Source organism: Bombyx mandarina, chromosome 01 (assembly GCF_030267445.1).
Source record: "Bombyx mandarina strain Sakado chromosome 01, ASM3026744v2".
Lineage (NCBI taxonomy): Eukaryota > Metazoa > Arthropoda > Insecta > Lepidoptera > Bombycidae > Bombyx > Bombyx mandarina.
This window is the reverse complement of record NC_143208.1, coordinates 15682095-15698073: the sequence shown is the minus strand read 5'-3', so window position 1 is coordinate 15698073 and position 15979 is coordinate 15682095. Positions and strand designations below refer to the sequence as shown.

Below are 15979 nucleotides of genomic sequence, written 5' to 3'. Positions count from 1 at the left end.
AAAACAAACGTAATTGTTATACTCATTGACGTATAAGGGAATCATACCCATGATTCTCCACACAGCAGTCAGGGGTGCTAATTACTGGGCCCCAAAACGAAGAATTATGTACTGCAGATATAAAATAAACGCATATTATGTGTATATGTAGTATACTATACCAATATTTAATGCTTTAACGAGAACTTAGTACAAAGCAGCATCACTGCTTAGGAAGCAAAAAAATGCTGTTACAGAAAAATCACTCCATTGTTTGCGGCTGTTGAAACAATTATTTTTTGTGCATGTTAATAATCGGCAAACAAAGGAAAAACGATCGATTCAAATGTAGGTCATTGTTGTAATCGCACTGAAAACTCGCATAATTATTTCTACGGTGAAAATCAGAAAATAAGAATGTGTATCGAATTTATTTACTATTGATTTGTAACAGTTAAAATGACAAAGAAAATAGGAATCTGAATCATATTATCTTTAATTGTTCGCGCGATTTTTTATTATTGAAGTGAAAACTTCTTTAGAATCGTTGTGATTTCAAACCGGATGCAACGGAAAAAACGACAGGTAAGAGACACAAATACAAAAATGTGTAGGATGAAGCCAGCAAAGAATGAGACAGAAATATACATACTATTTAATACAGCGCCATCTGTGAGATTTTTTAATACTAACGTGTGTATGAAAGCTCTTGTAGTGAATTTTAATTTAGGATTATACGTGAAATTAAAATATCAATTCACAGAGGGCGCTACCTTACAATTATTTACTAATGACAAAATTTTACATATACTTAAGACGTTTAGGATAATTGTATTTTAATTTTGGAAGGTTTCACTTCTATCACGTGTGAATTGCACACATTTTGTTTTTTTTAAAAGGGTAATTGAGCTCACAGCCCATTCCGTCTTAAGTGGTTACATCAGACATCAACAACGTAAATGTCAACAACAACCATCCACCTGAATTCAAAGGCGTCGTCACTTCTTACAACACAATGCTTGCCTCATCCTTCAAACCAAAACGCCTTATTGCTTCACGGCAGAAATAGGCAGGGCTGTGATACCTCCTACCTATCCAGCGAAACGTACCTGGTATTAACTGTTAGAAAATAGAATAAGTACAATTACGTGTTGTTATGTATTATAAAAAACCAATTGAAGCTTGTTATGAGAATCCTTAGATTATCCTATTCACGAACGCGGAACGAGTTAAAAATTGCTATTCAGGCTTAACTTAAGTCAGATTAGGAAAACGAAAGCTGAAAAAGTAAGTGAAAAACGCAGTGAATTTATTTTCACAGCTTACTGTCAAAATTCTCAGGGCTTACAAAAATGAATTCGTATTCACTTCGTCTATATACATGTACTAGTATATACAAAGACAAAACATTTTCTCCTCTGTTTGTCAACCGTTTTGTTTTGTTTTGCAGCTGATACCGTTGTATTTTTTTTTAAAAAACAACTGTCACAATATAAATGAAAATATTTTGTACTTAAAAGTAACGTGAATTCTGAATCGCGATTGTGTTCAAATTTCGATCTTTGGCCAACCGTAATAGTATTCTTTAATGTATAAAAGATTTTAACTATTGAACTATTTTATTTTATTTAATATTTAAACTAATTAAAAGACTTTTGATGGGCCCACCTAATTTTAAGTGGTTACGGGAGCCCATAGATATCACAACAAGACTGGTACTCACCTTGAGGTATTTAGCTGAACTCTGATGAACTCTCGAATACAGGTCATCTCAGTTCTTTACCGTAACAAGTAAATACTTCTGTTCAGAAACAACAGTGCAGTTTCGAAATACATTTTAACCTTCAAAAATCACTGCTTCACCAATCAATGTTTTTGGTTTCTAAGTTCCTTGTATGCCTCGGCTGCTAAATGCTGTGACATCATAAACATAGCATAAGTATTTATTACAAAGTCACATGTAAATTTGATATTAATTAATTCTTTTTTTAACAGCGCTTCGAATGGACCGTGATCGAGCCGGTGGGTCCCGGTGAAGTTCTGACACTGTACATGCTGATGAGGGGACGCTGGGGCGCCCCTCGCGTGCTCGGCGTCTACCGACTTGGCTTGCAGATCCTAGTCAACGATGGACAGCTCAGCCTCACAGACACACTTGTTGACGACAAAAATAAGCCTGTACCGGTAAGTCTTAACTTTTATTTATTTATTTTTTATTACATATATCGGTGGATGAGCTCACAGCCCACCTGGTGTCAAGCGGCTACCAGAGCCATAGACATCTACAACATAAATGCGCCACCCACCTTGAGATTTCAGTATAGTTTTCTTATTGCCTTTATTCCATTATGTGGGATCGCGCGGTAAGTCCTACTTTTCCATTCATGCCTACGTCATCTCTGCAGTTACACTCTTCTCTACCATATCTTCTTTCATACCGTCTATCCCAGTATTTGTAAGACTCCTCCTCCTCCTCAAATTACCAGTACCGGTAAGTGTCCTTTTGAAAATTAAAATAAAATCAGCATAAGAAAAATTATTGTCGAAACTTGGAGAGTCGAATATTTGGAGATATGTACTATTTTTCGGCTTACATACCGATAATCACACTATGGATATAAATTTAAGATTATTTAGCGGGTTGTTAAGTTTTGAACACATTTCTCATTACGGGTTCGACCCTTAGGACTCAATAAAGACATTTCGACATGGAATCAATTTTGGAACCAATGGTAGAGCTATCGAGGTTACTAACCTCTGCATCAACAAGGTGAAGAATATTAGTTACATCTGCTACATTTGTTGTTTTTTACAACATCAAAAAGGAACCTAGACATTTCTACTGCTTCTCTAGCTTCTAACAAGAATCGAATGCGTTATCTTTTTGTATGAGCTTTTAGTAAAACTAGAGGTCCCGCAGTAGTCGAAATTCGACTATAATTAATTGGAATTGTAAGTATGTACCCTATTATGATTGTGTTTTATACTTCTATAATCACAAATCTCGCCAAGGCTACTCTAAAAATTTTTAGAGACAAACAATATTCAATCTATTCTCAATTTGACCACAGCCGTCAAAAACAAAAGTTTGACAATAAATAGTATGCATGCGTGTGTGCATCAAAATACGTGGTATGTATGTAGTGTGTGTAATGTTTTCTTTATTGATGTAATGTTTTTCTTTAATGTATCTTTTACGCATTATTTTAAAAAAATATTAGCATTGTGCACTTCTTCTCTATATTCTCTATAAGTGTGGAAAAGGGATACAAAGTTTTTGCTTCACGTATTAATATATAAATTAGTTTCAACGTAACCCCGGCTTCGTCTTGTAATTCCGAGCCCGAAGTACTATTAACTTAATAACCTATCCAAGAAAACGTTCAATCTAACTTAATCTAACGTGTATTATAAGAACTGCAATTGTTAATTATTTTCATGAAAATACTCAATAACATCCGACAACAAAAAATACCACGAAAACGTGCAAAGAATTTAAAATCGTACAATTTTAATACAATAAAGTTGAAACTCAAGCGTGATAAGAACGTTTTTATTTGTTCACTACTAAAGTTACAGTGCGGCGGTCGACGATTAGGGTTGGGTTTGTCTAATTCACTCGATAGCAGTGTTTACACAGGCCGTGCAAATAGTCGATCCGTTCATTCATATGTCGTGCTACGTGACCACGTAAAGTTGAAATGAAAGGTGGCAAGCAATAGATACAGTCTGGCGGACAGGCGCAAACTTTTTCTTTCCGTTACAAAATGATAATGGATTTCTTTCAGTCGGTGAATTATCACGGAGAAAACTACCCTAGCACTAATAATGAAACTGTAATGGAACGTGAACTAATTACACTAATTAATAATGTAGAAACAATCGAGCGAAACGCTATCAGGTGTATAACGTAGAAAGCTGAACATGTTTTTTCTCATTAATTTTGAAATTGATTGGTTGAAGTGGAATGTATAATTACGAATTGTCAAAATTATATGCCGAGGCAAGATTGGATGGCGCACGCAACATTGACATAGAAGTTAAAAAGTTAGAATCCATTTCCGATTACGGTGACTTTTTTTCATTAAAGTATCTTTTTAAACTATTTAGCGCGTGGTGGCCCTCGGGGGAGTGGTGATTTACTGCGATCGGTCATCGCTCTGGTTTCATTTTAAATATATTTATATTTTTTATAGAATATAATAATAGATCACAGAATTGTGCTATGCAAATGACGGCTTATAAAAATTTGCGCACATCAAAATAATGTTAAATAGGAACTGGAAATTGACCTATAAAATTTTATAAAAAACTAAGCATTTAAAATGTATGTTCTCATTGTTTTTTTTTTCTATTAGTAAAAGAGCTCAAAGCCATTTTCCAACCTACCGGCCACCATGTCGCACCTTCAGGCACCGCCTATCATTCACCCTTAATTGTAACACAAACCAGAAGGCATGGCTGCTTCGCGCTCGCTGACAGGAAAGTTACCCCTGCTTTCTTACATACGATCCACTACAAGCAATCATCCAAAAAAAAAACCAACTCAGGGATATGTTGAGAAAATAGCCTCTCTAAAATAGGCTATCGTATTTTCCTTCAGAGTAAGCATACGTTAAGGCGTTAGTAAATGTGACCTTAAGACCGGCAGCATTTGCGATTACATGTCTGCTAATTTAGTAATTCCACAATATAAACTGGGGAACTCACAAGTTAGCGAAGTACAAAATGTATACTCAGCTCCATCAAACGCATTGGATTTTTTTTTATTAATTATAAAATCAATTTGATCGTACATTGAACCCAAATAAAATATTATTTGTGTAAAAATTAAGATTGGAACACATAAAGTTAAGGCTTATGTATATGAATTTTGCTAATTTCCTTGTTGATAGGCTTGCTTACTTTCAAATATCGATCTATAGTATCCAAAGATTCAACATTCCGTTAAACATCTGTGAGAGGATTTCATCGCACTAACAGATACCAATTTCCCTTTAATTCAAACAGCTGATAGGCAATCCTCGCCAGAGAATTGCGAACCGAGTTCCAATTCCATTGAAATCCCATCAGATGTAAATCAAGCGGCCGATGAGGTTGCCAACGTTGCGGCTCCAGACCATAACAAAACGCAAAACGCAGTTTCGGCTCAACCAATTTAGTTTTCCACTGAAATTCGTATTTTGATCGAATTCCATCGAACAGTTTCCTTGTACTCTTCTTTCTACTATCGAAATAATGTCGGTATGCAAATAAATTTCTGAAAAATTATCTATATATTAATACGTGAAGCAAAAACTTTGTACCCATTTTTACGAAAATTGCGCGGACGGAGAAATATGAAATTTCCCACACTTATAGAGAATATAGAGAAGGAGTGCAGAATATTAATGTTTTCTTAAAAATTATGCATAAATAATACATTAAATCAATAAAAAAACATTACACACACTACCATGTATTTGACACACACACGCATGCATACTATTTGTTTATTGTCAAACTTTTCTTATTGCTTATAGTCTCTTGTCAAATTGAGAATAGATTAAATATTGTTTGTCTTTAACATTATTTGTCTAAAGTGTAGTCTTGGCCAGATCTGTGATTAAAGAATTATAATAGTATTTGACAATAGAACCATAATAGTGTACAAACTTATAATTTCAATTAATTATAGTCGAATTTCGACTACCGGGGGCCACTAGTAATATTAATTGTAACAACGAAGACAGCCTTAAAAGTGTCTTATTGTTCTAATTAAAATAAAAGAGCAAAAATTCATCAAATTAAATAACGTATTATATTCTTCTCATAAATATTCAACGAAAAAAAAACCTGCAAATGGGGTTTATACGGGCCTGCGTAAATAAAAGAATATTATATGACCAACACGACAAAGGTTCAACGTGAAGAAGTTATATCTCGACAATAGACTGGTTCATAACCGAGAGTATACGTGGAAAGGTTAAGTTTTCACGTTTATCCAGAAATAGAACATCATTGTCCACGTGCAGTAAAAATGTTATACAGCTCGAGTACAATGAAAACAAAACGTTTGTTGAATGTTGGTTGGCTTCAACGAAATGTATATTTTGTTTGTTGCGGTAATATAATTGTAAATAGGCATGCTTTAACAAAAACCGACTTCAAATAGAAAAAAATAAAGGTATTCCAAAACAAATTAATTATGCCCTTTTACACTGTATCTTTATTGTCGTGTTTCTTCTAACAGCTGTGTGTACAAAATATATTAAATAAAAATAAATAATATACACTAAAAACAATAATCATCGAAATGGGTTGGCGTGATACTGAGTTATTGAGTTATTCGTCTATTTCACGTTCGCATTTATTTCGCACGTACTTAATGCAAATTTAAGACTTATATGGTTTTCTCGTGGATACCATTATCAGAACTGGACTAAATTGAAATGGGACCAAACGGAAAGCGTCGGCTTTCTAATAAAAAAATAATAATCAAAATCGATTCACCCAGTCAACAGTTATTAGGTAACAAACATAAAAAAACATACGGTCGAACTGAGAACCTTCTCCTTTTTTGAAGTCGGTTAAAAACAGAATTCATACTGTAAAAATTATGTCCTTGAAATTTTAATGCACTACAACAACAATTTTTGATTGGTTGAAATTCGGTACTGGTTACAGAAGCTTATAAATGTAATGTGAATTCTCAATAAAACTCTACGGAATGCTGACACTTACCCGTACCGACATTGTACACGCGAACACGAATAAAATTGTGATATTATTGTGATATTGTGGTGTCTAAAATTAAAATACTCGCTGCAATTTACTATTCAAGATTAACGAAATATATGTAGGAAAAAGAAAACTTTGAAGTACAAGAATCAAACATGTTTTCCTTATTCGGACCCATTACGTTACATATTTAACAAAGCAAAAGCAATTTTCCATCATGAAAAAGTAAACAAATTACAACCGACATCGGGGAAAAAAGTTCTAACGCTTCGGGCGCTCGCGGAAAATACATTCTTTTTTTCTTTCTCCTTCGCGTGGCCATGTTCCCGGTAATAGCAACCACGTGTTTTATTTCCTGTTCGGGTCATTGGTCAACCTGGTCAGCTTCTGGAGTCGGTACCACATCGAGGTATACGATTCTTTTTTCCGAAATTTGTTAGTTTCATTTTCCGGTTTTTGATATCTACGTTAAATCAGACCTTATTATGATTTTTGTAATCAAACTATGAAAATTAGAAACATTCGAAATAGGAATCCGTTTATATTGGGACTGTTTACTTGTATATTTGTGTTATTGTATGTTATATATTATTGTATATAATTTTTTTATGTACTTAATAAAATTAATAGTAGTGAAACTCCTTGTTTATAAATAATATAATATATTATAAATAATAATAAATCCTGAACTTACTAATTACTAATTACATGTTACCGTGGCTTCGTTTTAATTAAAAGATTTTCACGTTATTTATACTATAAAATTATAAATTATTATAAATATGAATGTTTCTATATAATAAAATAAAACTAAACAATAAAAATTAATTGCTTATTATTCAATATTTAAAAAATGGATATGGTCGAATTAAAAAAAATGTCTTACTAGATAATTTTAAATACCATGATCCGGTATAACACCGGGTATATAATTATTATTACTACGTCAAGGACGACAGTAACACTTTAATTTGGGAAAATGAAACGTGTTTCGATTTTATGAATTACTTATTTAACGCAGGTGAAACCGCGGCTCGGAATTTCACAACACGCTTCATAGAAAATTTGCAGTAAGCAAATATATTTCATGAGAATATAAGTTGCGATGCTATTCGCATTCATTAAGTAATAAAAGTTGAAAACGTTTTTCGCTAAGACCACTGAAACTAGCAACGAATTTGACGAAGTCATAATATTCTCATTTCGTGTTTCGTTCCAATTTTGTTGTTTTGGATACAAAAATGATGTTGGCGATCGGAATTGCCAACATATCGCCCCGCCTATTTCTGCCGTGAAGCAGTAATGCGTTTCGTACTGTTATAACTGCGATCTTAGAACTTTTGTCTTAGGGTAGGGGGGGGGGGTGTCAGCATTAACGTTCTTGATGTCTACGGGGTCCGGGAACCACTTCATATCAGGACCCACATCCCAAATCACATCCACCCATCTAATCAATAAAAAAAAAATTAAACAGGAATATTTAAGCTACAATTTCAATATGTAGCCGACTGAACATATAGCACAAAGTTTCGATGTTGATGACAATAATAATTCAGAAGCTAATCAATCTGCCTCAGTGCTTGCGTGCCAGAGTGGCAACTGCTAAATTGGGCAACAATTTGTCATAAATTGATTTTTGTACTGACTTTATAAAATGTCTGTTAAATCGCGGTAGTTCTTTAGTTCGATATTCTCCTTTGGTAATTATCTCAAAATTATTTTCTAATTATGGCTTGAACGTCGACATTATGATTTTCATGAGTTTTTTAGAAATTTGTGTGCTGGCTATGAGAATAAAAAAAATTCGACGAAAACGTTTTTAAAAATTGAAATCGTTCAAGCTTTTAAGTAATTGCCATGTTTACATTACATTTATTGAGCCAGGGTGAGACGGCAAAAACTTTCGTGTTATAATGAATAACGTTATGAATAAGCAACACGTAAATTCCAGCTCTTTACATTTAACGCTGTCACGTAAGGCTTTTTTTGTATGATACGTGCTATATTTTTAAAAAAAACACTATTTGTAATACTTTCAGACTATTTCAGTGAGTATTTCAGTCAATATGAGAGAAATTATGATAATATATATGATGATATATGCCGTGGTAATATATTTGGGGTCCAGCATTAGCCTAGCACCGTGTATAACCTATGCCGATATACATATGTAAATACATTTTACAAATTAAATAAATGAGAGCACAATTTTTTATGTAAATTTAAAAACTACTTTTTAACATTCGTTTATGTGATCGTCGCACATTTAAAATATTAATAATATTTATGAAACTTATGGAATAAACAATAACGGAAAAGTTCTAATAAATAAATCCACATAAGCACAATTAATATTAATACCACAACGTCTGCGTTTTAGTCTCGAAAGTTTACAAACTTTACAATTGATGTATTAAGATTAATGTTGTTGAAGGTTATCATAGTGCTCAGAAACAGACACGATACACCTGCTTAATTGCGATTCGTCCTCAGATTTGTAACATGCCTTATATCGAGCAATATCGAGGGACTGCTAGTTAATAAGCAGCAAGCAGGCAATTATGAAAAACTCAAAAAAAAATAGAGTCAGATATTATTGTGTAGTGTTTGTAGATGTTGTACATAAGTAATACTAATAAAATATATGGTTTTTACTGAAATAAAGGTTTATAGGATTTATAATTGGTATTATGTGGAAAACATTCACTCTTTTGAATATTTGTTGTATATAAAAAGTGAGGCAATTCTAAGTTAAGCATTGAGAAATATGTTTCTAGAGATATTTTTTGCCTATTTTTCCAGTGGGTCGGTAATATTTTTGCGACATTTTTATATAAGGTTTAGCAGATATAAATATTTCACAAAAATATTACCGATTCTTTAAATAGTTCATGGGATAAGAACGTACACAAAGTAAATAGATATTTCAATGAGAGCTAGCTATGTGGGAGCTATGTGGGTGGGTATTAAAACAAAATAAGTTATTAAATCCGAAAAACAAATTTCTATTTCAGTAACATATTTTTACAGTCGACCCGTGATTATTGTGCTTGTAACAGTGTAAATTACATTGCAAATTACAAAGTAGTTTTAAACGAAGTGAATTGATTTCATTCATTTAAATTTAAATAAGTAAAATTAAATATTTTGAAGCAGGCAACTGCCGTACTTTGTTTTATTTATTTGTTTATTTACGGCAACAGTTTCAAAACTGCCTTACTTTTAACCCTAAAGTTGTCAATATTAAGTGAATCGAATAAAAGCTTGGTCTATAACAACAAAAAGAAGAAGATCGATATTGAACTTCGCAAGATACACAGCGAACAACAAGGCTTAATGTAAAATTAACAATTTTTCATTTCCGTATGAAAGAAATTAGTTAATATTAAGGAATTAGTTAGTAAGATTATGCTCGTAGATGATCGCATAAGGTCTATAAAGAGATTCCTTTGTTTTTTTTTTATACAGCATCAATAGGTTTTACAACGTAATATTAAGAGCCATTATTACTCTGCCAGACTTCCGACGAAGCTACAAAAGTACGCTCAGAAACAATAAGATAAAAAAAATATATGCAGAATTAAAGTTAGTTTCGATTGAGTTTGCCGCAGCTCCAGCGATGTTACAATAAAAAGAAAACCTCCATTGTTCCCACTACAGCAGCTTCAGTTATTTCCCCCGTGGTCGGAAACTTTTTGATTTACGATTTAAATTTATAGGCTGCTGCTTGCCTGCAGCTTTAGATTATGTTCCCGTCAATATTTTATGTTGAACGGAAATCACACTTTAACACGCACTTTATTAACGCGCTTTTTGTATAGCTGTTTATGTGTAATTTTAAATCGATTTTAAACCAGCCTTCTGAGACCTTTGAACGGCTCTCTAAATTCGGTAACCACGAATAAAAAAATGTCGAAAAAAGAACAATGGGTTAGAAATTAATGAAATACGTAAAGAAAATTTAGGAATCGCTTTGTTGTTGATAATTTTTTTTGTTGATCTTAAATAGATTGTTGTTAAACTAGATTTTGAACAGAGCTCATAATTGGATGACATTGGACAGTGAAAAGAAAACGTGGGTTCATTTTTTTTATTATAGATGTTGGATAATTTAAAATACGTGGTATACTTTAAAAAAATATTGAAAGTGTATTTAAGAAAATAAACAAGATAATGCATTTGGAAAATAGATTGGAACCTTAAGAGCAATGAATAAAATTGCACACTTTTTCCTCCTCAAACTTGAAGGATTGATTGGCGTTATTATAAAGATTTCTTTTTAGAAATATGAGGAACGGAAGTTTCTAGCTACTTTTTGAATTGAAAAATGAACCCTTCAGAATCGTGTGTTGTCTTAAGCGGAAAAGGTTGGGTAAAGTCTGCCCATCACTCAGTAGGTCCGAGGTCACGGTACGCGCCTTCGGGCACTTTCCATTACACAGGCTCTCTCAACCCATTCTAAACTACTCCTAGGGACTGATTTTAAACATATTTTTAAAGCATCAAAGACCCTTGTCAAGGAATGGACGAAAACTTTTACTTTTCAACAAATAAACAATCCACGTTCTTAAAAAAAGCTGCCCATTTGACGTTTACATCATTATTGTCACAAATTTAATGGTGGCTTAAGCGTGACGGACTCAAATTCAAAGGAGCTGAGCCGTGTTCAGGATTTAACGTAAGCTAAATCGGAAAATTAAAGAGAAACCTTTTGTTTATTGCTAACTACCGAGCGATGTTGAGCCAGGTTGAACGCAACATTTAATAATTCAGCGGATGACCGGCCTAAACAAGATCAACCCGTACTTAGCGGTTGAGCGTGTATTTTACGGAGAAATACGAATCTATTTTGGTCCTATTTAGGGATTATAGAGAACAGTGATCCTAAAACGGGTATTTTGTAAGGCTGTCTTAAATGGATTTCAAATGACATCAGCTGTGTCAACAACACATATTACTCGTACAATAATCAAGAAACCAATAATGATACAAAAGAATAAAAATCGATTCAACCTAATCTGTTTTACGTTTTTTATTCGTTATATCGATTTAGTTTGGTTTATGCGACATTTTTGCAACTTAAGAGCCTTTTAATGCATAAAATTTCGAAAAAAAAATCATAACAAAAAAAAAGTTCTTCAGCATTTGAATGGGGTAAACTTAATTGAAGTTCAATTTAAAAAAAATCGAATTGTTGATACTATAATACCAAATAAAACGTACCATTAATTACAAAGATAAATGTCGCGAAATGTCACATGAACCAATAGCCTTTTGCCCCTCGACATAGGTAGTTCATATCATAAATAAGAAACACGGGTCTCGTACACAATAAATATGAAACCAATGTTAATATATAAAAGTTTTGAACGCAAAGACTGTGAAAGCCGACGGGATGCCGCTGAAATCGTGGATAGCTTTGCAACGGAAGCCTTTGTACCTTTGTAATGCAGGATAAACAAGAAGGTCATCGTTGTTCGTGTTTACTCTGTCTGTTTACGCTGTACTCGCTCTCTGTCTGTACATTCATGTGGAAAGGTTACATCTACTGCTATTTGTCATCCAGCTTTAGGAATAGACTATTCTAGATTTTCTGTTGAAATGTTAAGATCGTTTGGTATCTTATTATTTTCGCATTCTTTTAAGAGACTTGTTGACTTTTGAAGGCGCTCAACAATCCATCATGATCTGATGCTCTTATAAGGTGGCAAATTGTCCCGAAACTGTAATGGATCATGTCGAAAGTAATTGAATATCAGAGAGAGAATCTACCACATGCATCATCGATATGATCAGGTCGAATCTAATAGTGTATTCCTATGATATGCGTAATCATTTTTCGATTTTAAGTACGGGCAGTTATGTATTGCCAATTAGTATTTTATTGGATAGACTACTGAACCCGTAATTACCGGGGTATGCCGACAATCATTTTAATACATAACGTCGGACTAATTGGGTAGTGGGTGGCGGCATTTACTTTGGTGATGTCTATAGGCTCCAGTAATCATTTAACATCCGGTAGGCCGTAGCTTATCCACCCTTGTTGGCAATAATAAAAAAAAGGATTGAAAAAGTTACATTAAAAAAAGACAAAACTATATGATTTATATGAGAAGTTCCAAAAATGTACGCAAAGAAACAAGAAAACAGAAAAGGAATCTAAAAATAATTATTTTATGTTTCTTTACACCTTTTTTTGTTATCCCTATTCTATATTAATTACTTTTCTTAATTAATGTTAAATTTTTTATATTGTTTTTGAACTATTTGATTCAATTTAAATTGATAGCTGGTCAATAACTAGTCAATAAATAATAACGTACAAGTATTAGGTTATTATTCTTATTGATTTGGTAGCGTAATTATTAGAGCCGCTGACTTGAGCGACCCCCATGGTCGTAGCTTCTATTCCAATCCGATTTTTGTTTTGTATGAAATATTTTTTTTTTTGCTTTACCTATATTTCTAATATTTACATCTGCATTATTTATACAACCAATTATTAGTATAACAACGAAAGACCTTGTCGTTTCATTAACAAATACAATTTTCCAAGAAATTCAATGAGCTTTTTACAATGGTTGAAACTTCTTCAAGTTAGAGTTGTTCTAAGTTCAAAAGTGAAGTCAGATGTATCAGAAATGTTGCTTATTAACTCAAGCCCTGGGATCAACTCAATAAACATCAAAGTTAGTTTAGGTTAGGTTAGTCTTTGAAATCTTTGAAAACATGATTTAGTCTGAAGCCATTCTAATATCACGAACTTATTATGAAATGTTCAACTCAAAGCTGAAGCTATTATTCTAATTGAGACAGTATTATTGATTGTTATTAAAGTCGAACCATTCATGATTACTTTAGCTCTGTACTTATATAATGAACTATAATCGCAAATATTATAAATTCTTTTAAAAAAACTTACAAATTATTATTTGACTGTGCGAGGTATTTATTATACTGGTACTACTGCATTGTAAATACTGCTTATTGAATATTACGTTTTCTTGTACAACTAAATATTTACTGAAACAGGAGTAGTTATAAGTTAATTTATTGGACCATTCACATGTACCAACTCAAGCCAACAAAAAACTTTGGCTGGTTTTAGAATAAGCTATTAAATAATGTTGAGGAAAATATGGACGTATCAAATTTTTATTTTATTAACTTTTTACCATTGAATTTATAATATTGAGTTTCATTGAAAATTGGCCTTTATTGACAGCATCTACATACAGTTTATAGGAGATTCGTCTCAGTTTGCTTACGACGTCGTTATGAGCGATGAATCTCGTTTTTATTACAACGATTCGACGGCATATTTAAAAAAAATATAAAAAAGTCTCCCATTTTTTTCCCTACCTATTCTGATAGCCATGAAAGGTTATTTCAGCTTCATCTTGACGTGTAGGTGAGCTCACGGGGCTCAAACCTGGAGTGTTGCTAACACTGGCCCTAGCAAGAGCAATGTTTCGCAGAATCTACCAACGGATCGGAAACGCGACCCACTGAGAAGATCCGGCGAGAAACTCAGTGGGCTGTGTCTTTGGGCTAATTCACTCGTCGAGCCCTTCGTTGCAAGCAACGGGTTCGACGAGGACGGTGACCAGTGCTTGAGGTACCTAAAAGCACCATTAATAGATCGGGAGGATCCATAATGAGCTTTCACTAATCAAATGAGAAACGTAGGCAAGAATTTCGATTTAATTTATTCGAATTAGATCGTTTTATCATTTAGTTTATTTAAACAATCACATCGCAAATAGCGACGCGTCTCACATAGGGCACGAAATGCTACGGCGTGCTGCAACAATACGAACGCATCGTAACGTTGGAAATATAGTTTTTTTTGTCATTTCAATTGTATCAATTTTGTATTTCTACTGTCATTTACAGTACACATTTAGGTACATATACAACACAAAAGTGATATTTTGTCGACTGAAGCTGTTGCACTCTGTGTATTTTCACGGTAGGTCGCACATCTAAAATTCACTTTGTGAAATACAACTTCTGCTGAAAGCGCAGTGAGCTAATTTGAATTTCAAACGGCGTAGCGCCCCGACAAACAACTTGTATTAGCCAGTAATTTAGTAACTATCATTCAGCGTCCAGAAGAGAGTTACAATTTTGATTAAATTCTTATTTAAGCTAAGCAAAGTTTATGAAATTTTAGTTCTATTTTGGTCCATAATGTAAGTTTTTAATCCATCCATGTTTCCAAGCCGCTTTCGGCAACGGGAATCAAAATTTTCTGTTCAATAACTTAAAAGCTAATGTCCGCGCCTCTCATGCTCTCTAATATGGCTTTGGTATCTTGTTCTTAAACGTGTGCAAACAGAAGCTACACGTAAGAACATCACCCACGAAGTTAAAAAAGGTGGAATGGTAGAAAATAGACCGCCTTCCATCATTTTTTTTAAGTTTTAAAAATAACATATAGTCGGTACTAAACTCAGAATTATTCCGAAGCAGCTGCCCTTGAGTTGTTAGGTCTCCTCACGGAAGCGCTCAGGCAGCTGTTAGCTAATCCCTTCCCTCATGGCCGAGCCTTGCCCACCTGTCCTAATGAAGCTGGAAAAGCCTTAGGGTCAATAATGAACCTTCCTTCATAAAAACAGTAATATAATGTATGTTAAATTTGTAAAAAATCAGAAGCAAAACAAACGCGAAGCTTGTTTGTTCATATTAGGTAGGTCTCGGCGCAATAGTAACAAGGTGTTATAAATTGCGGATCAGAAAGGTCACAGTGGCGCGGTCGGGAAAACAACCATGCATTACAAAAATATTATGTTAGTATCTGTTATACACTTTATCTTTACAATCATTTAGAAGTCAAGAAACGTTTTGATGTCATCGTGGCCTTAAGGATAACATGCGGTGTACGCCTGCCGGGCGAAGTCTATGCTAGAAATCTAATACCGCGGAAAGTCACCAACTCTTCTAATGAAGTACGTGCTTGTTCAGGTATGCGTTTTGGTTTGAAGAGTGGAACAGGTATTACACAATTCAAATGAAGTTTTGAGTTTATGTCTCTAAACGAGTGAGCATGGTAGATTATTAGTTCGTTCCACTAACTCGTGCACCAAGAACCATAAAAGCAACGCTACATAAACCACATAAATATGTTAAAACATTCTTCTCAGCCAGGGGATCCAACATATTTAAATAAAATATAAAACGAGCCAAGGATTCGAGAATATTCATTTTTTTATTATTCATTGAATACGATACACACCTATTAAATTACAATATCAAACGAACGTCTAATTTATAA

General features: G+C 33.6%; 1 protein-coding gene across 3 annotated transcripts in view; it reads left to right on the top strand.

The window, feature by feature from the left end:
* The window catches only part of LOC149503604 (otoferlin-like), a 101028-nt gene that overhangs the window by 38794 nt on the left and 46255 nt on the right, over positions 1-15979 (top strand). For all 3 annotated transcript variants that reach the window (XM_089734488.1, XM_089734516.1, XM_089734552.1), the window contains exon 3: positions 1975-2163. In XM_089734488.1, coding sequence (XP_089590614.1) covers positions 1975-2163 — 189 coding nt within the window. The remainder of the gene's footprint in view (positions 1-1974; positions 2164-15979) is intronic.